Below are 27,201 nucleotides of genomic sequence, written 5' to 3' on the forward strand. Positions count from 1 at the left end.
ACATACTTGAACATTTGAAATATATTAAACCCATGCGAGGGAGTATAATTGTGCATTTATAATATAAATTTAAATATATTTTTGTAGTGGGGTTTCTTTGAGATTTCGTGCAGAGTTTTATTATAAATTGACAATTTCTTTATTTTTTAATATGAAAATTTAAAGAATTTTAATAAAACATAGACTTAGTCATACTGAAAATATGCCAGATTTTTGTGAAATTAATTTGTATAAAACTACACTCAGCTTCACATGTTTCTTGCTTTAATATTAGCTGGACCATAAATATGAAACATTTTTTTATATATTCACAGTTTCCATTAATTAGTATTCATATTTTTATTTTTATTCATTCTTATAAACTATTATTTCCTTTTTTAATCAATTTTTATTATAGATCTAATTTAAATAGAGTATGGATTGATTTGGTTTTTTTTCGTGCACAGTAAAATATGTTCTTCAATAAAGCAGTTTCAATTTTCCATTTTAGAAAAAGAATAAAGTTTCACACGAAAAGCTGGAATACAAAAATTGCGACTCAATGACAGAAATAAAACGCTTTTATAACATTTATAATATATGTGTTATTCTCGACTGATATTTCAAAATCAAGCAGACAGCCAGTATATATATATATATATAAAACATTACTTTAGTGTTAAATAATTGTATTTCTTTTTCTCCAAATTAAAAAAGAGAAAGCTCATATTTTATTTTGTAATAAAAAAATAACAGATTAAATATTTTTCTTCTACAATGGTGAAAATATAATTACAAACCTTACTAATGAAATTATATACTTTCAATTGGACAAATACGGGAATAAATTGAATCACAAAAAGTCATAAACAATTGGTATATTTAGCAATAAAATTCTAATGATATTATAAATATATAAATGTACACTCTTTTTACGAGTTTTAACATTCGTCACGAAATGGTGTTAATATTTTTATTTTTTAGGCATCTTTTATACTTTTTAAATAAGTTTGTATCGGAAAGCCTTCCAAAACTAATATAATTATATTAAAAGTGATAGGATACCCCAGGCTGTGCGAACACGACCATGGATCACGCGATGGTCCTTTTGAACTTTTTTATATCGAGGGAGTCGTAACTGTTACAACCTTTCTCACGCTGTGAAAACAAACACTTATATATTTAATTTTCACATCCTTATAATTCGTGTAAAGTTTTACCCAGACTCTTCGAAGATGGCACCACAATCCTCAAAGGTCGGATCAAAAACCAGAAAAACAATCGGTCTTTCAGAAGAATAGCACCCATGGGAAGAAAGCAGTTGATTAAAGTTTAACACCCTTCGTTATAATTTTGATTTCCCGTTGCTAAAGACTGTTAAAATATACATGACATGAAAATTAATTAAATATGTTAATTTATACTTACCAAATATACCACAATGCTTGTCAGTTTCTCTCAAGTGAATTCGTGACGTTTTTCCGAAACTGTTGATAGAAAAATAACCCAAAATTCCAGAAAAATTAAAGTATGTCCGTTTGAAAACTTGGTAAATAAAATGGTTTGCAAAATTCGGCATCAGTGTTAAAACCAAAACACCAGATATAATAGCATGCTGCCAATCGGTCATAATGAGAATAAAATGATACAAATTTAACCTTTATCGTCCGACAATGAGCGAAGAAATAGATTTTATTACTCCGTAAAAGATTTGAAGATTGGTGGTGATTTGTTGGTTGTCAATAAGCCTTCTGACAGCCCATGAAAAATAACGATATTATAGATTTTAATTACCTCCCGCAGGAACTTAAAAATAATTTCTCCCAACAGTTAACAGCAGACGACAATATGAACTTAAACCATTCATGTAAAAAATGTGTGCCGATACACAACTATATCGTTGTCGTCCTTTGTGGATTAAATTTTTAACTAATCACACATATATTGTTCATATTTACAATAAGTTACTGTCTATATTTAGAAATTCATGTCTTTCAATCTGTCAGAATTCTCGTATGACATTGTTGATTGGTTGTAGCGGTCACATGACTTAGGCAGCAGTTGGTTATCATTCTGAAACGTCCATCTCATACATAGATTTTAATGCATAGTTGGTAAAGTGTCACCTGGTCGAGAATATATTAGTTAAACATGTGAAATTATAAGATAAAAAACAATTTGTGAAAAAAATTGTAAAAATTTCAAATGACCATGGACGAAGGAAGAGAGTCTGGCTTTATTAACAGCCAACCTAGTATTGCAGAATTTATGACTTCGGTGCCACTTATCAATGATGCTTTACAAGCACCATCAATCATTTCGAGCGACGGCATGCGATCATACTGCCAATCTTTCACTGCTTCGCAGCAACCGACCCAGGACATTGGAGGCGACCCTGGGGCAAGGGATTCGGGATTATCGATGAAATTTCCTGACTATGCCTGGATGAAAGAAAAGAAACCTGTCCGGAAAGGAGTCGCACCTGACCAAACCGAGCTAGGTAATATTTTATTTTTATAAACACACCCCTTGCTTTTATCTTCAGATAAAAAATGGGATTTTTAGTTGACATTTTGTAATTTGAGTTGATCATGAAGATGGGCTATTAGATTAAACTATTTATTCGCCAGACATAAAATTTTGACGGCTCAGCGTGTACTTTTGAACTATAATGAATGGTGTTTTTCACCGACTGTTTTGTAAAATAACATCTTACTTTATAAACAATCAAAATGTTTAAATTTTATTTACTTGTGGTCAAGAATTCAATATTGGGAATAAGTACGGACACCTGGTACTATTGTAACACTGACATATATCTATTTAAAACCTTATGTGAAAGATTAAAGAAGGTTAGATTTTTATAATGTTGTAAATATAGCAGAACTATTTTTAAATACTAGAAAAATCAAAATTTGATACAAAAAATTGTTTTAATCAAATTTTGAGGGTATGATATAGTTGTTGGCATATTTTTATACATTGGTTTTAATAGCTTGTGAAAACATTCGCAACAGTATGTGAAAATAACTATTTCTTTACTTATGAATGGTAATATTTTTTTCTATCCGGAATTTTGCTATTTATGGGACACATTTTACAAGCATTTGTATGCATTGATATAGATGAAACTCTGACAAATAAAAAAAAATACAATTATTGCATTTACCAATTAACCATGAGAACTATGTATCAATGCAAAGTAAAACTTCAATATATAAACTAAATGATAAAAATAAATTATTTTTTTTCTATTGAAAATTTAATAATTTAGAAATATTAATGAAAATGTGTTTTCAGCATTAAAAGCAATGAAAATCAATATGAAATTACAAACATTTACATGATAAAAAAAATCAATAAAAATGTCATCTGTGTAAATTGACAGACACAATAAAAATGTACTTTTACATGTGTGCACTTTCAAAATACCTATGAATAATATTTTCAAGTGTAAGTGAATAGTTTCAAAATTTAAAGATGCATGTTTTTCAGTCAAAATTCAAATATTTTTTATAAGTTTTTGCCGTACGGATTTTTTTATCAGGTGTTAAAGTAATAATATGCAAATGCTATTTTGTCAATTTCATTTTTGCGAACACCAGAACAGCATAAAAAAATCTCAAGTCAAAAATCAGGACATGGTTATGATTCGCTACACTGCAATAACCAAATACTTTCAATCAAAATATGCAAATTATAATTCATATTTATTTGGTTATATCATTCGCGGTTTAATAAGATTCTTGCATTTTAATACTTTTGTGTATGTTACTGAAATTAGTTTTAAAAACTGCGCCATTTTAAGAATGGTCGATTTATGTTACTGTTAAACAACTGTAGTATTTGGAATATCAACAAATTCTTACGTAGAAAGGAAATGAAAAATCAACACATGAATGTGAATGATGAGAAGGGTCTGTATTTCTCATCTAAAACTACCATAACCCTTCATTTCAACAACTTTCATCTCTCAGACTACAAGCTTAATCAAAGCCAAATACTCTCTACTCGAAAGAAAAAAAATCTCTAAACAAGAACTTTGGTTTGACATGTTACAAGGTTGTTTGATAAGTTCACTGGAATACAACCATTAGCCAAGTAAATCTTCTACAACTAATAATTTAAAGATATTTAATATTCAATTTTCGAAGCCAATAAACGCTAGTTTGTGAACCAATTATAAAATAAATTTAACATATTACAAACTTTAAATGTACCAGTACAAGCCTATTTGACCCGGTAACAATAGTATGAAAATTCGTCGTGTTAAAGGAGCCTAAATTTGCACCGTTCATGCGAAAATGTAGGATGCAATTTAACGCGTTGCTTGGCAGTGCGAAATCAGCCAAAGTGATCTTACTTTGAAATTATTTTAGTCATATTTAAATTGTAAAGACTCAATTTTACTTTTCAAAGAAGAGCAGTTTGTAGCTCAATTTAAGCAGAGATTACGAGCTTTAATACTTTCAAAATTAACATAGAAAATAAATCTGTTTTGTTGCGTAAAACTGAAATTTTTAAGATGTTACAATTTTGTTAATTCAGGAAAATATGTCCTGACATTAATTTGCATTTTGAATGCAAAAAAATATAGAAAATTTACATAAAAATATATTTTCTAAAATGTAATCATTCACTTGGAAGAAATGTAATGCGGATACATACGTCAACATGTCGTAAAACTTATTTGTAAACTGACCGCTTTAATTTCAAAGAGAAAACATGAATAAGAATGCAAGATGCATCATTGATACACAATAAACTCCAAAAGAGAGAAATGTCAGTTATCCATACAAATTAGATAGTTTGTTGTGTTTACTTGCATATCTAAAATATTTTTTTCACGTGTATCTTTAAAAATGTCATATTGGTTCATGTCAACAATAAAAGGAAGAATTTGCGATTCTTATTGTACACCAAATTGCACAAAGAAACATTATATATAGTTTTAGCACATGTGCATTCTTTAAAAAGTGAGGAAAAAAACTTAGTTAAAAATCAAACATACAATAATTCTACTAGTATTTTTTTTTTCGTTTTATCCATTCTCTTAGTTGTTTTCCAGAAATGAATGATGTATTTTGATTTTGATTTTAAAGAAAAACCTTAAGAATCTAAATTTCATAAAACAATCAAATTATTTTTTATTTGCGTTTGTAATTGAAATAAAAGAAAATGGCATCATGCAGTTTTGAGTTCTGAAAACTATTAATCATTGAAACAAGTGAATTTTTTGGGGCGTTGCGAATTTAGAACAACTTTGGTCACATGTATAACTTTTATTAATACATTTATGTACAGATATTTTCAAAATCCAAATTGTATTTGCAGACTTTGGTATTTGGAAATCACTGTAGTTTGAAAGCTATATATTTCAAGATTATATACACTTTCGAATTTCTAATAAAGATAAAAATCCACACTAGTATGTCGAAAACATTATGGATTGTCTTCTCCCCTTCCCGTCCTCTCCGTGCACCAATAAAATATAACAGATAAGAAATTTACTATTTCCAGTTTTTCATCTTAAATATAATCTGACTATCAACTACATGTATTTATATTTAATCAGTTGTTTTTTTTATAAATTCTTTATACGGACCTTTTCCTGCGACACAATGTACGTCTTTTCCCCCACACGCATTTACAAAAAATGTATCATGAACTTTCAGTAGGAGACCACAATTTGGGAAGTAAAATACCCCAAACATAAAAGTATCAATTAAACAAATGAAATGCACTAACCAATAGTACTAATTGCAATAAAATAAGCAACGCATGTTCATGGCATCAACTTTACCAAAAAGATCAAAAGATTGGGGAGTCTAATGCATTTTTATAAAACATACTATAAAGAGTCATAAGTGAAGTACCGGTTCAGTGGCTGTACACGTGTGCCGGGCATTATCCTAACAAGAGCGATAGGCGTGTGGACGTTCAAATTGAGAAATCAAACCATTAGATAACGCACAGTTTCAATTGCCTTAAATTTTAGGAATTGTATAATGATCAAACACGAAAATAAACAATACGCGTATGCAATTAAACATAAGGGCAATGTCACTACAGAGATGGCTGAAATCTGGTACTGAAATAAATAAATAATAAAAAAGTATATATTTATATATTATTTATCCCTTATGTCCAATTTTATTTTTTTTATTGTGTGTAACTTTCTGTATGAATTTCAAGATTAGAAAACTAGTTAACAGCGTATTACTTCGCCTAAGACTAGTTGAAGATAAAACAAACAGTGAGAGAGTAAGGTACTTAGTAAAACATTGACCAACCCTGAAAGAAATGATGTATTTCAATGGTTCCACTCAATATTTTTCCATTGCTTACAATATGATATGAATTTTCTTTGCCATCATTTGTCTCGTTTTTCATTGCCAATAATTTGAATATTTCATGTGTAGGACTTCCTTTAATAGAGTTAAGGTTACTTTGTTTTCCCCTATAATTGCTGAGGATATTTTTTATAACATAACATGATGATAACTTTTGTATAGGAATGAACATATTTTTTTGAAAAATGAAATTTTATTTTTAAATAGAGAAGTTTTAGTAATTTCAATTTGCTTATTTTTAAATAAAGAAAACAAAGACGATAAAAATATATGTCATGTATGTATGTAGCAACTACTCTTCTAATTTGTATACGGTGAAATGACTTATTTTACCAATACTAGTATCCTTTTAACTAAGGCGAAGTCGTCGTTGAAACGATAGTATCATTCAAAAGAAACAGCTTTCTCCGAAATTTGAGCAAAAACTCCAAGTCCAAAGCCTAATACAAACTTTAAAAATGTCTTGCTTAATATAAAGCTTTTTGATAAATTCTATAAGGACAGTCGTCCTCTGACTTGGGAAATGGAGAGGATCTGTAAGCACATTTGTAGAAAGAGATTGGTACGATAGTATGAGAGTATCAAAAAGTGATTTATCTTTGCCTAAATATCGCTCACAAGCACTTGTCTCTGTAAAAATATCCATACACTTTACGATCTATAAATATAAAAAAGTTCAGAGATAAGTGCCTAGATATGGCTTACCCCTATAATTTAGTCGTTATATATATACCATTGCTTCACGATGATGGCTACATTATCAAGTAGGAAAGTTCAATGGCGGGGAGGGACTGAATTATTCTGGTTAGGAAATGGCTATATTGTGCCATTTGACAAATACAATAAAAAGGATAAGTCACCAAGCTTGTTTTCAGAATGTTTCGCATATTTTATAAGGATTTTGAACTGAAAAAGTGCTGTTTTTTCAGTTTATTAAGAAAACCTTTTTGGGACAATGTTTTACGAAAAAAAAATCAAAAATAGGCTGAATTAAACTTTCTTGCACGTTACACTGTACCTTATGTAATAAATCTGAATTATATTAGCCATCTAGCTTAAATGGAAAGTTTTAAAAATGTTTGTATCTATCAAAATTGTTTTAAGGCTGCATTAGCCAAAAATGGTTCGTTTTGGGTTGTGCATGTTCCGACTAGCTTTTTTTGTGAATTTGAATATTTAACATGTTTAAATGTTCATGTTTTATTGTCCCTGTATTCTTTTTGGTGTCTGACAACACTCTTAACTTAAAATGAAATTATGCGAGAGAACGAATTTTATAGAAAAAAATATTTAACATGCATGTCTTGTGAAAGTAAATAGAGATAAAATATGAAAAAAAATCTTTTAATAGGTATACCAATAATTATCATACTGTATTGTCATATAAATATATTGTTGTTGGTGTACACAACACATGTATTCAGTTTTTGCTTGTTTTTTTCTTCAAATTTTTGGAAAGTTTTGGGAAAAAAAGAAGGAAAATCACCATTTGTACTGAAGTAAAATCAAACCAATGAAAAACAACCGAAAAAAAAGTAACTTGTGTCTGAATGTTTAAGCATTATTAAGTAGAATTTTCAAAATGCTTCAAATTATGAAATAAAAATTACGTTGTTTCATAGAACACTCCTTAGTCAGCAAGATTTTTTTTGAATGCCAACACTTCCAATCTGATTTATGGTTAACAGACTATCTTAATGGATTATAAAAAAAAGTTTCATTCTTCGTTCAACACGTAAAAGATTTTATTTTGGGTTGGGTTATGCATTTAATTTCCATATTTCATCATAATTTATATAATACAAAGAATATGTTTAATTATTCAAGTCTGTAGACAAAACCTTTATAGTAAGTTCTGTAAGGAACACACACTAATTAAAAAAAGTACATACTTATAAATATATAATTTATGATAATTTGCATAGCGTTTTTATAGAACGAAATAATCATGGAAATATCTCAAAATTTGCATTTTTTAAATAAATTACATTGTCAGTTGTACAATAAAATTAAAAAAATTAGATTTCCATGATTTGGAAAATGCGAAACTTTCGCTATCAAAAGAATACTATTACTTAATTAGCTCTGGGTATTCAAAATTAAAATGTAGATAAATTCCTTATCTTATTGATCTATAAAAAAATCAGAAATCTCTTTGACATTTTTTTCAGTTGTTTATCTTCCATTGTGATTAGCAGATTTTAGAATATGAAAATTGATAATTAATACACACGAGGGAATAAATATAGGAATTTTTCATCATGAAGCAAAAGCTGTCATTCGTGTTTGAACACTAATGATTTCTCCCAGAAGAGGGCATTGTTGACACGACTATATACTAATTACATTTCTGTTCTTTGTGATTTGTAGATGAAATATAAAACTTCCCAAGAAGTTTTCTTTACGTAACGTTACATTCTTTGATATTCAAAATAAACAGTTAGTGACGTTTACCCCCAAATACCCCCCTTTTTTTTCTTTATAATAATGATAATATCAAAATTAAAATAAATGCTTGATTTACAAAAGTAGTCATTAAAAATTCAAATCAGAAAATATTTATTCTTATTAATTAGTGTTTCATGTAAATAGCTAGCAACACAAGCTATTCTTGTCCATCATAAATTTACTTTTTTATAATTTAATGGAGTCACCAAACTGAACTGTAAACATTTTATTCGTCTTTCTGTCTTTTTTAACAAATTATTCATAAAGCTTACTAAAAATTGTCTCATCTTTGTGACTTCTTTTATGTGCATAAGATTAACAAACCAGAAAAGACAAGTTTTAATTATGTATGCCTCTGCGAGCACTATTTATTGTTGCTAGGTTGGATGAGGCAAACACATAATAATAAAATGTATTCCCTTAAAATTGTTAGGTAAAATACTCCGAAATAAATAGTTCTCGAATAATTTTTATTTAAAAGTTAATAATGACCTTTCCCTTGACCCTTCTAATAAATGGTAAACTACATCTCCAACTCAAGAAGAGAATTTCTAAATTTATATAAAAGTCCCCCCCCCCCTTTTTTTCCCCAAACCCAAAAGATATCATTAAGAGACATTCGCAAATATCAGAGGTAAACGACACATCTACTAACAATAAGGTCACAATTTGTTTTAAAATTATGATAGAACGACAGAAAGACAATGCGTGATATACGAAAAAATGGAAGGGGGGAATAGGATGCAAAAGATTTCTCAGAAATAATTTTAATGTACTTTAGGATCATCGGTTATCTTTAAGAACGATAATGTTAGAAAGAGGATCAAGCTTACATTCAAAACAAATTGTCGGCATTGCAAAGATCTGAGAGTTAAAGCCATGATTTTGAAAACAAACAGTATAAAGCTTCAAATATGGTTTTATTATAAAACTATAAGTATAGATTGATTTAGTAAATATGCATGACAAAAATCACAACAGATATGAGAGGAAGACGAATATTGGACAAAGAACACAGTTGAAGTTATTTTTACGATTTCAAAAATCAAAATAATAATGAGATCAAAATCGTATACAAATATTATCATTTAGTATATATGTTTATAATATGAGGTTTTGGGAATGTTTTAGACGAAGAGGAAACTGCAATTCTACAAGAGTTTCTCGTTATAACACCGTTAAGCATCATGTCAGGTAAGGTGTGTGAATGGTGGTAGCTTTCGGAACTGGAGCGAGACGAAGCAGAGGGACAGAAACTTAAAAACTATTCCTCCGATTACATGCTCTATCATGGACTAAATTCGAACAAATTGTTCTCTTCGTTAAAGTCAACTCTGACTATAACAAATCTTCTTCTAGGAAATAATGAATTATATCAAGTGTGGAATGGTGTGCGTATAGCATTCATATCTATGCAATATTAGATAAAATAATATGGAGAAAAAAATCTTCTCGTTAAATTCTTTGTATTTATGCATAGAACAATATCACAGTTCAGAGAAAATTGTGTTTGATGCATGTTTTCTCTTTATTCTTCTGTGCGATAAATTCTTATTTTTTTATGCATGCATGGTTATTGGAAGCTATTCTTGTCTTGCTTGTTTTCGACTTCAAATTCAAACGAAGTGTATCTTCAAAATTTGTCAAGATTACTTACAGAAGTATTGTTTGAGTTGGATAAGATTTATTAGTGCTTCATTTACATGTGTTTTCGAAAACTAAAGATACATGTACCACATGAGCTTGTTGCTCTTTTATAAATCAGAAAAGTGCTGATTAAACCTATAAATGCTGGACTGTTTTCTTCTTTTGTACTGTAATGAAAAACTTGCTGTGTTTTTATTATATTAGATCACAGCAACTGTGAATTTCATGTTTCGTTATTTATTTATGACGTAATTAGGTGTACACGTTGATGCTGACTAGGCTAAATTATGGACATTTTTCTTTCAGACGACATTTGGCCCCAGAACACTGAGACCATAATATTTTGTATATTTCATAATGTATATTTCATCCATATTCATCTTTTTACAACAGCAAAATGTTTCAGAGATGTGGTCAAATAGATATAGGAAGATGTGGTGTGAGTGCCAATGAGACAACTCTCCATCCAAATAACAATTTAAAAATTAAACCATTATAGGTTAAAGTACGGCCTTCAACACGGAGCCTTGGCTCACACCGAACAAAAAGCTATAAAGGGCCCCAAAATTACTAGTGTAAAACCATTCAAACGGGAAAACCAACGGTCTAATCTATATAAACAAAACGAGAAACGAGAAACACGTATATATTACATAAACAAACGACAACTACTGTACATCAGATTCCTGACTTAGGACAAGTGCAAAAGCTGTATTTGGTATACTCTAAATATTATATCGGTTTGGGTTGCTCACCTAACTCGAATAATTCAGCGCCATCTATACACTATTTTTGGAGTGATCGTAATATAACGACAAGATTATTCGGGTTAGTTGCTCACCCAATTTTGTAAACATAACGGAACAATGAAATACTTTAAAACAAGTGGGGTCTTATTTCACTTACAAAAATAAGGGATAGCTACCATTTTCTTCGGAAAATGCCTGTACCAAACCAGGAATATGACAGTTGTTTTCACTTGTTCTGTTTGATTGATAGAGTTTGATTTCGTCAGCCTTTATGGAATTCTCCTTTTTATTTTGCCGCACGGAGTCCGGTATATTTGTTATACTTTTTTGGAAGGTGGTCTTTTGCACAGTTTAATACAAAATTGTCGTTTTTTTAATGAAACAATATCATTATGTCCCCTAAACACCCTTTTATTTTTTTGTTCTAATTACTCCATGAGATCGAACTGTTTACGCAAGTCTCTTGAACTATTATATCACAATGTGTCAAGTTATTAATTTTTAGATTCGTTTGTTGGTGTTCCGACCATAGTGTCGGATAGTGACTTTTATATAGCAAACTGTTGACATATTTGGCACATCGTTTGAATGTTAAGCCAATATACAATTCCACAGTCGCACGTAGTATGACTTTAATGTCAGTTTCTTTGTCACATATCATTGACATGAAAGCAACAGTTGATCATAATCGTTTTTCTTTTTTTCCCCACTCAGCCTTAAATTCGTATTCACTGCAAAACTGCGATATCTTTTACTTATAGTATTGTAAATATCCCTTCAGCGCCAGTCTACGTGTGGACGTCACTTTCCTAGTTTCATTCAATCTTAAGTGTATGGATTATGCAATTCATATAATATTTTCTAATGACCATTGACACTATAACGGTTACATTATTTGTTTTATAAAAGAGGTACGCGTCAAAAATATTATAAATTTAATATTTATAAATATCAGAACATTTTGAGGACAAACCAATATAAGGAATATAAGCGAATAGATTATGAACCTTCGTGGACTCATCTCACAATAAAGTAAATTTTCGACACTTGGTGCAAAGGAATATTTTGCGTGGAAAGTGCAAAGTTTTGCGTAGGTATTTCCAAAATGTCACCGCGTGACGACAACAGTTACATAACATGGTCTGTAATTTTTGAATGGTGATTTTAAAGAGGTAGATTAAAAAGATAATTGAAATTACAAGATTCTTGTCAATTTTTAAACCAAAAATAAAAGAACAGGCGTGTCTTTTTTTTGGAATACCGAAAAGAAAAACCAAAAAAACTAATAACTCCTAAAATTTACCGCGGATGATACAGCAGTAGTACAAACCAAACATATGTATCAGAAAGGTTTAAATTAAAATTCTAAAGTAGTTTCAATATTTTAATGAAAAAGATGAATGATCTCTGATAAAGTAACCATGAAGCTTACTAGTATTTATTTTTCAATATGAAACATGAGAACACTATACATTACGAATTATCATACTGATATTCAAAGTGGTATGGCCATCATCCATTTTCATGCACTATTTCACGTGCTTTTAAGAGGAGAAATTAATAGCTGTTACCCCTGGCGAGTAAATTCTTAACAAGAATCTTTTAAAGAAAGATTTTTTACCCTAAGCTCATTACCATGCATATAACATTCCATCACTCACGAGCTCCTGTCAATCATTGTTGATTTTCTGACATCTCGTCTGAAAGAAATACAAAACAGTATGTAATGCAGTCAAGAGAGACTTGTAACATTTATGTACTTTAAACTTTTCTTTCTTATTGTAAGGCCAAATAAAAAAATGTGAGTTTCATATTGCAGTACCCACCATACCTTTTAAGCTCAGAAATAGCCAACCCTAAAGTTTTTTTTGGTCATTTTTCAAAAAGCAATGTTAAAATCAGAATGGCCCTCTCAAAGACTCAAAGTAATAAAAAAATGTAAAATAAAAAATAATCCCTACCTATACCTTTCCTATTTTAAATATTTTCAATGATGAAATATTTTAATACACATAATATTTTTTTTGGCCTCATAAAGAAGGAATATTGATATCCCAAATTGGAACAGTTGCTTTAGAAATGAATATATCAAGGGTCCACCTGTTTCATACGTGTATGCTATATTAAAATTATATATATACTTTTATATATTATTAAAATTGTAGACATAGGTTTTATGTAACTGTAAATCAGCTGTTCACTGACATGCGTATTTGATTGATTTTCGTTACGTCTTAAAAGTCTCCCCTAAACGAACCAACTATAGTCTCTTAGTACAAATGGCAGCCAACATTTAATCTTGACAATCATTTTAATGTGAACTAGCGCATATTTTTGATAGGGGCAGCTAAAGACCGCCTCCGGATGCGGGATTTTCTTGCTGTTCTGAAGACCCATTTGTGGCCTTCAGATATTTGGTCGGGCAGTTGTCTCTTTTACAAATTCCCCATTTACATTTCCTATTTTATTGAAGCTGTAATTTTAAAAGTAAATAAAGGAGACTACATTTTTTATAAGACTACTACCAAACCACTTATTAAACCAAAATAGACATACATGGTCAAATATATACTCCTCAGTGTTTTTATGTATTTAAGGATAAATGTTGGTCATAGGCTATTCCCATGACAACAAGTCGTCTAAAGACCCAACTATGAAAACCTGGAGATGGGGCATTATGGCCAATGAGATAAATATCTACCATTCGGAACTTTTTTTTTCATTTAGGAGAAAACAATATAAGATTAAGAAAGAAAGAAAAAATAGTTGAAAATACTAAATATTATATGCAAATGCCATAGAAAAACATAAATAAGTATTTTATTAGATCCTCTTGTGACCACCGCAAACATCAGAATAAAATATTTCGACCAAATAATAAAATCTTTACTATAAAAACATCTGGGATTGTATTTAAAGGAAGGACATCCCATATGTGTGAATACAGCATGCTTCAAGCAGGCATTAACCATCGCCTTAGATTACAATTTAATTTAATGGCAAACATATTAAAACATCTAAATAAATTATTTATGGCTTTTTTCATACTATCCTACATGAAAATATTACTCGGAACATAAATTTTATGATAGATCGCCGCAAGGAGCGTAAGCTATCTGAGAGAATATAAAACAAATTTATTTGACTTGTCAGGCGGTCGTTAAAAGAAACACTTTCGTTAATAAGGGATTAGAGGCTTTTATAACTTTATTAACTTTGAAAGGACCATAACTCTGCTTTGACAATGAAATTTACGACTTCGCCACGTGTAGAATCATCCTGCTTAAGCTCGAGACGAGGAAATTATTTATTTTTGCAAAAATGCTATCTTAGTAGAATGGCTTCAATTGTTTTAACTAAGCGCGGACGTCGATGAAAACACTATTATCATTTGTTTAGATGACATAAACAAATTGAAGTTGATCTACGTATAATAAGAGATTTTATTCAGAATAACAAGACGTTTTTCTTTCTTTAAGTTGACTATATGAAAAAGGCTGAGTGTGCTTAATGAAAGGTTGCATTTTATTCCAGAGGGGGTGAATGAAAACAAGATGAGTAATTTAGGGCTCTTGTAATAGATATTTCAATTAAAAAATAAACTTTGTGCGTAGTTAGAGATATCAATTGATCAATGGGATCTTTTGAGCAAAATTATTTAAGTTGGTTTAGTAAATGTATAAGGAGGTTTTATGGGAATTTCGACTTGATCTTTAAACCGACTAATCTGGTTATGGCCGATTCTAATTAAATGTCAAATCAGAGCAAAAAAGGCAGAATAAGGGTACATTTTTTTCTTCGTTTGTCTCATCGGTTTGTTAGCTTATGTTTTGCTGGGTTTTTGTCTTTTGTTAGTTTTACTTCCATTTTACAAGACCAAACTTGAGAGCGTTGACTTTTGTACAAGTTCAAAGTTTTCAATCTGCAAACGTAATACAATTTAGGGATATACTTTGATCAAAAACATGAAAATTCCAACATTATTCCATTTATTAATTTGTTGTACCTTTTTACAGAGTATTTGTTGTATGTGTTTCCAGTCGCTAGGCGAATACAGTTGAACTTCTGGGAATATTTTTTTTAAATTCCATATTATAACGCTTCGACAGCATTGTTTCAAATTAGAAATGACTTGTATCAATTTCTCTAGTAAAACTGTTGATATTATTGAAAATATTCAAAATAACACGTTTATTGACATCGACTCAAAAATGTTTTTTAAAAAAATCAATCATTCAAGTACACAGCATGCTTAAAGTTTAGAACCAGATGTTGAAATATGTATTCATAATATGATTTATAAAAATGAAAATATTTGTTACAAACACTAAGGAAACCATAATCTCTTGATTGTTTAGAAGAAAATAATCGGAGTGTTAAATTCTTCTTTTGTGGTAAATCATGATTTATTTTGTCAATATTATCCTTTATAATTGATCTGTGAGAGTATCACTTTTTCTTTAGATGAAGCTGTAATAATTTAAGTATACGTACGTTTAAAAGGTTAATAATTTTGCACCAGAAGTTTATATAAAATACTAGAAAGACAATCTATTTTATCCCTTAAACGTGTTTTTTTTTAGATATATGCATAGAAATTTCTGTCAGTTCTTTTTTTTTTTTAGATATAAGAAGATGTGGTATGAGAGACAAAACTAACATCTCTTCATCGAAGTGAAAGTCACAATTTATAAAAGTAAACCATTATATGGCTTCAACATGATCTAGTCTGACCAATGTTGAGCAATCTTCAGTCTATCTCAAAGTTGAATCTGCTTTAAAAAGAGGTGTTGCCTACTTATCAGTCTACTTATCCCCAAATTGAATTTGTTTCCCTCAAAGGGTTAAAATTTGATTCTCGATAAAAAAAAAATTACAGAATTTTAATATTGGAATGGTGTTAAAAAAATACTGAGAAAAAAAATCAAAGATTTAACGTTTTTTCAATAAAATGAAATTAATTATTATCGCTTTTACATTGCTGTTGAATGCAATTTGATAAACACTATAGGAACTATAGGTTATCTTATGGCCTTCAACAATGACCAGAACCCATACCGCATAACAAGCTCCAATGACCCAATATAAAAATAAATAAATCATACAAGTAAACCTAACTTATTTTACAATTTTTTGTTTCGAAGGGCATCGGTTTACTCAAACTAAACTCTAATTTATTTTCAACTGAAATACAATACTGATAAAATAATCCATTTTCTTACTATTGCCATATTAATCTTTAAATTTGTCAAAATCTTTCGAAATAGCAGTACTTGAACATCTTTAAAAACATCTATAATCCAAATATATTTTCAGTAATACGACATAATAGAGAAAAAATACAAAACAGATATACCTAAAACTACATGGAATCAGACACTGATTAATCTTTTTTAAATTAGATATAACTTTCATTGTCATGTATATGTATACATCCCTCCCCCAAATATCCCTTTTTAGTATATACACGATATATGTAGATATTGGAATCTTTGTTGCATATTTTCGCCCTTTTTAAACATAATTTTGAAATCATGGAAATTTATTTAAATTTGTATTAGGTGAACTACATTTTATGTACATGCACTAACCTAAACAAAATTAACATTATTACAAAGGATAATAGGTATAATTAAAAGTGAATGCAAATGAACAATGTGGTTTATATATATCGGCCATATTGCCATAAATAAAAATTAAGCAAACGTTTGTTATGTCGTAAAAAGTTAGCTTCACGCTGAATGACATTCACGCTGACAAAATGCAAAAAGGCTACCTGTTTTAAATTCATTTAAATTGTGTTTTGAGTGACAGGCATTGAAATTTTTGTATTTAGTGTTTCTAGATACACACTGTTCGTATCCTCTAGTGAAAGCCTAGGGGAGAAAGCCACGAAAATATTTTCAACAGCTGTCATTATTTTATATAATTTATTCTTCGTGATGTTTATGATAAAAATCATTTTAATATTAAAATATTATGAATCTTTTCATAGCAAGGTATCTTTTTTCCTGAGTGGAAAGTTTTTCCCTTTGATCTATGACATATAGCATTTGTTTATCCATTCAATACAGATGTTTCGTAGCAAAATTTATAAATCAGTCATTTAGAACTAGCAAAATGGACGATTGATGAATCTTATTTGTAACAACATAATAATTATTACATTTTGAAGTAAAAGAAATCACGGCCCTATATTTTAGTGTGGCTGTACTACATGGTAATAAGTTTACGCTTTCTGGTTGTTTGACCTTTACTGGTCCAAAGAGCTAGTTTTCTATACCCAGATCCAAAGATTTAGTTCCCTTTAACCTGATCCAACGAGTTGTTCCCCTTTAAGAACTAGTAAATTTAACGATTGAGAGGTCAATAACATGATTACTACAACATCTTGAACAAGAAAATAACAGTGCAGTTCTATTGTTACTTTAATTGTACTACACAATTAATATTTGATGTGGTCTGGTTGATTGACCTTTACAAACCCAAAAGAGTTATTTCCCTTTACCGAGATCGTTCAATGTTAAACTGGTTTCCTTTAAAGCAACGTTTCGTTTTTACTGGTGACTTAGCTTCATAATTATTATAGTACTCGTTTTGTCACCACATTACCTCTTCTTTATTCGCATTTCCATTATAATTTCCCCGATGCAATAAGGTAATTCTAATGTGTCATTAAACCTCAGACACGTGTAGATTTGAAATAGCCATCGTATATAAAGATAACTTTGAATATATACCGGGAGTAACATTTTTCTGTGAACAAAGTGTCTTATGCGCTGAATGTTAATATATATGCTAGATAAACTAAGGTTTAAAGTTTGTCCCTGGACTTAAAGCTTAATGCAGTGGCGTATCGAGGGGGAGGGTTCCGGAATTGAAACCCCCTTTTTTGGGACGATCAATGCATTTGAATGGGGACATATAGTTGGACCCCCTTTTGTTCTGGGTTTGGACCCCCCTTTTAAAATGGCTGGATTCGCCCCTTTAATGTAATATATTCCTATCGTGGAAATTAGGGTTTTGCAAACAAGATATTTATTTACTACTCCTACGTCCATCGAGCCTAGAGGTATATTTCTTTGGCTTTCTATGCTCAATGCTTGTTGGTTTTGTATTGTGATGAATTAAAGGTTAGTAACTAAAATCTGAATGCTCACATCTCATTTTTTATATGTGTCTTGTAGACGTGAGAATTTTGAAAAAGGGTCATTATTATTTATATTTTTTTATTAAAAATGTAATTAGATATTCGATACCCTCTATAATTGTTTCTACTATTGCAGTTATTCGTGTGAAAAGCAGATACATATTTTTATTTCAAATCATTAAGGTTAATCAAAATGAGGAATTAAACATTGATGCAAAATGATTCAAATGTCAAGTTGGAATGTTCTGGTAGAAAGACGTTAGAAGTTAGAAGCCCACCCACTACATGTTTCTTTTTCATGTCTCACGAGGTCTCGCGTGACTTTAGGTCGTTACTTACTGATGTACCACTTCGGTATGAGAAGTGTTCTGATTCGTCATTAAGCGCTGATCATTTTAATATTCGAACTGCTAAGTGTTGAATTACACGCAAAATCCGGAGTTGTGGTGTTCGGTTACATCTTTTGATAAATGACGACGTACGTTTGTATCGTAAAAAAATCAAATTGCTTCCTAGATATAATCATCAACTTATCGATTATAGGATTTATTTGTAGACTTTAATATACTTTCATCTTATTTAAATAAAAATATGTAATGATAGTTTAAGCATGGTTAATATTTATTTTAATAGTAGTGTAACATTAAAGCTAAGAGAGCAGCCACTAAATGCTTAGTGAAACATAATATACGGATATTTAGATTAAAATATTTAAATTGTATGATGATTCTTTATGATAAAAGCAAAACTAATAATGATGCAAATAACTGTAATGTGAAATTTGAAAATTGAAGATTGATCATTTGACCATACAACAAAAGATTTGTAAGGACCATATTCTATCTTCCAAAGTACGTCCATTGCGGTGGCCATCTTCAAACTGTTGGATAAACAAGCTATAGATGTTTCCAAGACAACGATTTTTCGCATTTACGAAAATGGACAATAGCAAACTTATGGCATATGGAAAGATACAACGTGGTTAAGGAGTTTATCTCTTTTTATTAACATTAGCTAATTTCCCATTTATTTTATGTATCAAAGAACTGCAGAATTGTATAGTTGAACATGCCAAAATCATACCTAAAGAGGGAACTTTTATTTGGTGGGGTTCTACCCTTAATCTTTAAATTTTCAGTGTTCTTTGGCATGTCCTTTCGTACTTTTTATTGGCTTGTCTGTTTTTCTTCAACCTATGATTTTAAGTGTCCCCTTGGTCGCTTTTTTCTCTTTTTGTTTTAATAATATTTTTTTTAATTATAATTCACATGATTATTGCAGTAAATAGTATCACTAATATTTACACAATGCACACCGCTGACCTTTTTTCACGAGATTTTCCTGTCAATCAAGTTTTTTTAAATATTGTTTTTCATTAATGTTTAAACACGCAATAAACAGTTCCATGTGTATCTGAACTATTTGATTAATAAAAATAACACAAAAATCAATACCCTGATAAGCAACCGGATCTTGTTACGTTAGAGCTTGTCAAGCAATGTTCAAAGCAACAACAACTCTTATTATGTAATTATTCTTTGCGAACCACTAATTTATCGACATCTTATTCAGTCCGGGATTGCTTTTATTTAGCCCGGGATTGATAGTAATATTATCCAATCAAGCTTCAATGCCTTTGTACATTCAGTTTTATAATTAAACTAATCAATGTAAAATTATCAGAAAGTGTAAATATCATCCAGGTTAATTTAAGATATCCTTTGATGACTTTTGTGTCTACTTTCTCTCATTCCAAACGATTAAGATCCGCTGTAAATTTCGCATTACTGAAATTCAATTCTAATCACTGAATGCATGGAAATTGTTTCAGTTTGTTAAGAAAATGATTGAAGAATCTTAGACGCGTAATTTCAATTACATCAACTTTTCATCGTTTGATGTACTTTTATAGCAACTAACAGCATGTGTTAGAAGTTTACATAGGTAATTATTTGTTCAATATAGAAATTGTAAGTAATGATGTAAAAAAAGAAAGTTAGACTGAAAAGAAAATTTACATAGGTGACCTGGTTTTCTTTCTTATCCTTTTATGGTGTTACGTATATATCTGAGGTTGTACAAATTCTTTTACTGATTTTGCTAAAATATTGCTATCATCTGGTGGACTGAATGACAAACTTTAAAACTTATAATGTGCTTTAAACTAGCCTTCAGTATAGCAATATTTTGCCTTTGAGTTAGCAACTGTCAGTGATTCGTGCTAATCAAGACTTTTCAAGCTGAGTTTTTAGTTGTTCTTTTTTTGTGTTTTTTAATCAATGCACTGTCCCATGTTACGGGAGAGTTTATATTTCATATATATATATTTAACCTCACCACATTATGTATGTACATTGTCTAACTCCGGAGTCTGATATTCAGCGGTTGTCGTTGGTTTTTTGTAACTTCATTGGCAAAACATATTTTTTTCTTCTAATTCAAGCCTTTGGTTTTCTGGTGCGAAAATTTTCTTTTAGAGCTAATTACATGTATACGATATGGGTTTTGCACATTATTGAAGGCGGTTCATAGTTTCTTACATCCTTGTTTTATTTTACTCTTAATTGTTGGTCTTTGTCTTATTGGCTATCATTCATCTCCTTATGTTTATATCGACTATAAAGAACTATACTAAATTAGCCAACCCAAAAGGGTTACTGAGAATAGAGGCATGGTCACTTTGGTCTCTTTCCGATCAGCAGTTAAACCCTTGCTTGATTCGGGCTTTGTTTAGCTGTGTAGGATTTACAAGGACAGAGACACGTCCGGTATAGAATGCAGACGCTAGTTATGATGTATTGGAAAGAGAGAGTGTCATGTTATTTACATGTTTTAAAACAACCATTGCAACAACCCTTGGATGGTTCAGTTGGTGGGCTGTTGGGTAAAATTTCTGTCCATACCCAATGTACCCTTATTTATCAGTGGTAGTTTAAAATTCCCGGACTCACATCCCGTATAACCTATATTACGAGACCAACCTATTTGTTTTTATTGTTAATCTGTTCTCGATTAGACCATGGATGAAATATTTGCCACTGAACGTTAAGCAACTATCAACAAATCAAGCAATCAGTCGATTCAACGAAGTTTTTTTTTATAATTTTACTTCTACAGCAATGAACATTATTTTTTTTTATTACAAAGTGTTGAACTTACAGTACTTAGGCTGGTGTATGTTCAACACCATGAATGAAGGTCTGGATGTGATTTGCAAACTAAGAGAACAATGGGCAAAAAGTGAGTCTCATAAGACCACATCTTCTATTATATTTATATTGACGGTATAATACAGAAAATTGCAATAGGAAAGTAGAGTTGGGCACATTTTTAGCTGCAGAACATAAATGTACACCTTTAGGTTTTTGAATATTCCAAATTCAACAAAAGTAATTTGCTGACAAGATTTGCACCTTTGACTGGTGAATTATTTCGAATATATCTTTCGCAATAATATATGGTTGTTCATTCATTATAAATCGTCATCCTTGTATTAGATATTTGTTGATAGTTGTCTCATTGGCTATATTAGTTTTATTTTATTTGTCGACTTTTTCTGATTTATGTTTACGGAGTGTATTTTCCTTAATATGTTCCGTATTGTCTATAAAACAAAAACAAATAGCATCTGAATAATTCAAAGATGTAATATTATTTCGTTTGTTTAAATTTTTGCTGTAAAAACTTCATAATAAAACAATAATTAAAACATGAACGAAAATAAAATCCTGACTGAAAACTACAGCTCTATGAAACTCCTATGACGGTAGGAGAACCACCGACTATACGTTTGATTACCTATTTATGTCGGTAAGATGCATCTTAATTGACCTTTTAATGTATATTTTGTGATGGAGAACTCCTGTTCAGTACGAATGCTTGAATTGAAGGTGTTAACTATCTTGACATTTATTTGTTTTCAGTGTTTAAATAATAGATTTAGATTATCACTGGGGAATCGTCTCGTTTGTCATCTGTGACAAGTCAAATATCGTTGTCACTTTCTTAACGCTAGGGGTTACTTTATCGTGGCTTATTTGAACCAATCGAAAAGGCACATTCAATGTATTCAGTATAAATGAAGACTGACATTTGAATTACATTCATTCATAGGATTGAAAATTCCAAAAACGACACACTGCTATAAGCATTTTAATTTTCATAACCGGAAATATTTACATTTTGTTTATCAAACTTAGTCATATTGTAACTCCAGTATTGCATTCATTTGTGTCACTTTGCCTAATAGAAATGAAATCTCACAAATTCTCGTCTCCTTAATTTAGTCTTATGTCTATGATCATTTTTTTATGTTAAAAGTGCAATATGCAATCTCTATACAGGGCGAGACCTGATTAATGTGATTTTGATATTAATCTTGCTTAATATTAGACCGACAAGCTCATCCAGATCTTTCTACTCTTGTAAACGTCAATACGATACAGATGCCGATTTAAACCAATAACCGGGTTTGTAAACATGAGCAACACGACGTGTGCCAATTGTTGAGCAGGATCTGCTTACTATTAAGGAGCACCAGAGATAACCCCCAGTTTTTGTTTTAATTCGTTTTACTTACTCTTTAGTTTTCTATGTTGTGTCTTGTGTACTGTTATTTGTCTGTTTGGTTTTTTTTTACCATGGCGTTCTCAGTGTATTTTCGATTTATGAATTCACATCAAGTCATTCAAGGCCCCGAAAGAAAAACTGTAAAACAAATCTGCTTCTATTTACAAACAAAATGTATTGTCTGGTTTTCTTTCATATTCTATTCGTCATTTAATTGGATATTACCTTCATACTACTTACACAATAAGGAAGCTTTGCATAGCTTGCAGATTTAAAAACAGTAGATGAAATATACTTTTTTTATGTCTCGGTGATGGTTGCTGAATTGTCAGGTGGCTTCTAAACAAAAGCTGCTTGTGCGATTGCAAAGTTGACTTCTGAACACTGTCGATAACTAGTAATTGGTGTATCTTACGTTTCTCTCATTTTGACAGAAAAATTACGAAAATGATACTGTAAATGCCAAATTTACAATGGAAACGTCAACAAAAAAAAAATAAACAACGGTTTGAATGTGAAGTGTATATCACTGACTTATATGATCTTTGATTAAAACAAAAATTAATTAAAAATAATTTAAATCAAAACAAAGTCAATATATCAACTTAATAATTATTTACGTCAAAGAAAGCCCTTTTAAAAGTTATAAAAAAAAAAAAAAAAAAATACCCGAGAGAGAAATTGATAGTACATAAACTAATAGATCTTTGATAAAAGTAACCCAAACAATTTATCTGATTACATCAGTCAAATTTGCATAAAAAATTTAACATGAAACCTTTTAACCCGGATCAGTAAAGCGTGTTAAACTTTTTACATTGATTGAATTTGAACAAAAGTGCTGTAGACCTCTTACACCAATCGCTATAATGTATTATTTCATCAGTTTTCGTCTTATCAATGAATTATTTCAATCCCGCACGGAATGGAGATGGACGCGATCGGTCTAAAATCTCGTGATCTCTCGGTCGCGAGGGTTTGTTCAGTAGAAATCAATTCTATAAAGTACGTTTGTATTACATTTATTCCATGTTCTGAGGGAACATGTCAACTTATATTAGACATATTGTTGACATCACGAATATTTTCGTCGTGTTAGATTTCAGTTTCATTTTTTTTAAACGGAAGTGTATGTTTATCTCCAATAAGCAATTGCATATATAGTGTTTTCATTATTTGCAATGCAAAAAAGACAATGATAGTGTAATGCTTTTATTTGATGAGCAAGGGTAGTATTCCAAGTTGGTTCATTTTACATAATTGAACTTTCTACAATGCATTCTTCCTATCTTTCATGCAAGCTCGAGATCTAACATCCTTTGCATGTTTAAGTTCTTTCTTGTTTTAGCCATATGGCTCTTTTCTACTCAAGACACCAACTATATATATTATAAATATGATTTATGTATATTTATTTAATGTCATATCGGGTTTTTTTTATGTTGATTTTTTCAGAAAATAGAAAATTTGGTAATGTTTATGGCGGATGTTTTAGTTTCAGTCAAATGGATTCACAATATTAGACTCATTGTGATTTGGTGCTTAACAATTTATGAAGATTGTATTTTTGAGTTGCTGTCTCAGTGACGTAAATGTATATCCAAATCTTCATATATTCATATTGATATATTAATATATAGCTTAATCAGATACAAGTTATTGAGTCTGAGTGTAGTGTGAAAACATTTGTTGCACTGGTGCTATTCTTAATACGAATAGGAAATTGTGTTCAACATTTTCTTTTTTTATGAAAAACTTAAATGATTTTTCTTAAATTTCAGATTATATGACAACAGGTTCCCTGGGTAATGGCAGTACCCCTGCTAGTAACGCCGGTTCTGGGAGTGGGGCAGGTGGAGGGACACGTCGTCTACGTACAGCTTACACGAACACACAATTACTTGAACTCGAGAAGGAATTTCATTTCAATAAATATTTATGTCGTCCAAGAAGAATTGAAATCGCCGCATCTTTGGATTTGACTGAGAGACAGGTAAAAGTCTGGTTTCAAAATCGCCGAATGAAATATAAGAGACAGTCGCAATCTCAAAGACCTAAATCTGATTCAGACGAAGGTTTTCAGTTAGAGTGTAATCTAGAAAGTCCAACTTCATCTGAGGAAAGTTGTGAAAGAATAGACAACGGTGAAGCTAAACATGAAATGAATGGAGAAACATCAAACGTTTTATCAAAGAAACAGAATACAAAAACAATCTCTGATGGGCAAACGACTGACACGCCCAATGATGATGAGGAAAACAGACTCTCTCAAAACAAAAATAACATTCTCGATCTAACAAAAATAGATAAAACTGGCATCTCGCATGACATGGCGAAAGAGAACGCCGTTAATGATGCGGAGATATGCACAGATGTCGTGGTTTCACAGGGAATTCCCGAATGTAATAGCAATCAGGAATTATTACGCTTGGAAAATAAACAAAGTATAGAAAACCAATCTCCTCTACAAACATTTGTTAGTAATGTTAGCCAGATGAATTCTAAAGCATCACCTTCTGATAGCTTGTCTCTAAACGATGTACCGTCCGTCCCCGATTTACCTGATATCACAAGCTCGCCAAGGGATAATAACAATACAATTCATTCAAATTTCAAAACGGAAAAACTTGATTCGGAATCTGTCTCATATTTCTCCTTATCTTCTCCTTCTACGTCATCATCTGCTATTCCCGCTTCATCTAGTCCATCGCTTTCGACCGGAAGTGCTCATGAATTTACTTCCGGTCCCGTCGTTTCGAGTGATCTTGAGGTTATGAAAGCAGCATCTGAAATAGTTAGTTCAAAAGAAAAAAGAGAACAACCAAATGAATTTTACAATAGTAAATATCGCCAAAATTCTATGTACACAGGGCATAATGGGTACAGCTATCCTGCAATGAAAATGGCAAATGGTCAAAATGGTGAATTATGGAGAAATGCAAATAGTCTTTACAACTCCGAATTGTATCAAGGTAGACCTCAGGCTGTTGCTTATGGTGGACGACAATATTCTGGAGATTATGGCGCAGGCCAAAATAGCACGAATACGAATGGTGTTCGCAACTTGAACCCTTCATGGAACGTTTACAATACAAATGGATACAGTGGTGATGCTTTCAGTCAAAATCATGCGCAGTTCAGAAATTTGTATCAGCAGCAGAGAATGGATTTACAAATGGATTCTGACAATTTTACAGCAGCCAATTTATCGAGATACAACTTTGGAAACTCCACCGAGACAATTAACAACCAATCAATGGAGAGAAGATTTAATTCGCCTTATATGGGCAAATCGTCTACTTATCCCCAGCAGACGACCCGAATAGACCAACATTCATCAAATTCCATTTACAGTGGCAATTACATGGACAGTTATTCACCCGGTGTCAATACGGTAATGAACTCATCAGTATGCCATAGACAACTCTCTAACAATACATCCATCCGGAACATCTCTAGCCCTAGCAATAAAGACAGTGAATTAATACAAGAACAATATAATGGTGGATCTCCCTATAATGACGTCTCATCGTCTGACTTTACTAGCATATTTAGCGAGTATTTTAATTCTCAACAGCCGGAATACCAAGCGATTTGAGTTATAAAAATCTCATAAGACGAGAATCTGATAATTTTTATTGGCTGTAACTATTGAAAGTAACAAAGCAATTTATTACTAAAAGAACATATCGGTATTTTAAGGGCATTGATTCTCAACTCGCTGTTACTTTTATTGGCCGACGGAAGAAAACGGGTAAATAAGAGTGTCCATAAAAGGTGTGATTACAGCAGTGATATATAGAAAAGTTATATGTTTATTGTAGTTATTCTGCTCAGTTTTATTTAATTCGATGTTTTATTGTTATTTTGTTAGGGGTTTTATGTGAATTTTATGTATATTATGGATTTTATATAAAAGGGAACTTTGAGTGATTTTTAATTGCCCTCTCATGGATGTTTAAATTTGTGCATCAAGGCTTTTTGCTTAAATGATAAAGAAAATTCAATAATGGCAATTGTCGGAATCCAACAACATGGTCAAATAAACAGCCTTTTCTGTTATAATTTAGGTTGAAAAAATGATGATCAAAGGGAACTGGACGACATATAAGAACTGCAAGAAATTAACCATTTCTACAAAATCAAACGCTTCAGATTATAAGTTTGATTTCCTTTCCATAGCTTAACAGAAAATCTTGTTTCGTCATGTCAAACTTCATATTTAATTTTGAGTCTTTTTTTTTTAACAAATACATAGTTTTTATACAGTTTCTTTGTATTGAAATTGTTTTCAATAAATTAAAAT

At 30.8% G+C, this 27,201-nt stretch overlaps 1 protein-coding gene across 1 annotated transcript; it reads left to right on the forward strand.

Moving 5' to 3' along the window:
- Positions 1–2,047: 2,047 nt before the first annotated feature.
- On the forward strand, positions 2,048–27,121 carry LOC134708548 (homeotic protein proboscipedia-like). Its single transcript, XM_063569185.1, has 2 exons — positions 2,048–2,479; positions 24,677–27,121. The coding sequence occupies exons 1-2, from the start codon at positions 2,185–2,187 to the stop codon at positions 26,491–26,493; spliced, it is 2,112 nt and encodes a 703-aa protein (XP_063425255.1). The 5' UTR covers positions 2,048–2,184; the 3' UTR covers positions 26,494–27,121.
- The last annotated feature ends 80 nt before the right edge of the window (positions 27,122–27,201 follow it).

Source organism: Mytilus trossulus, chromosome 2 (assembly GCF_036588685.1).
Source record: "Mytilus trossulus isolate FHL-02 chromosome 2, PNRI_Mtr1.1.1.hap1, whole genome shotgun sequence".
Lineage (NCBI taxonomy): Eukaryota > Metazoa > Mollusca > Bivalvia > Mytilida > Mytilidae > Mytilus > Mytilus trossulus.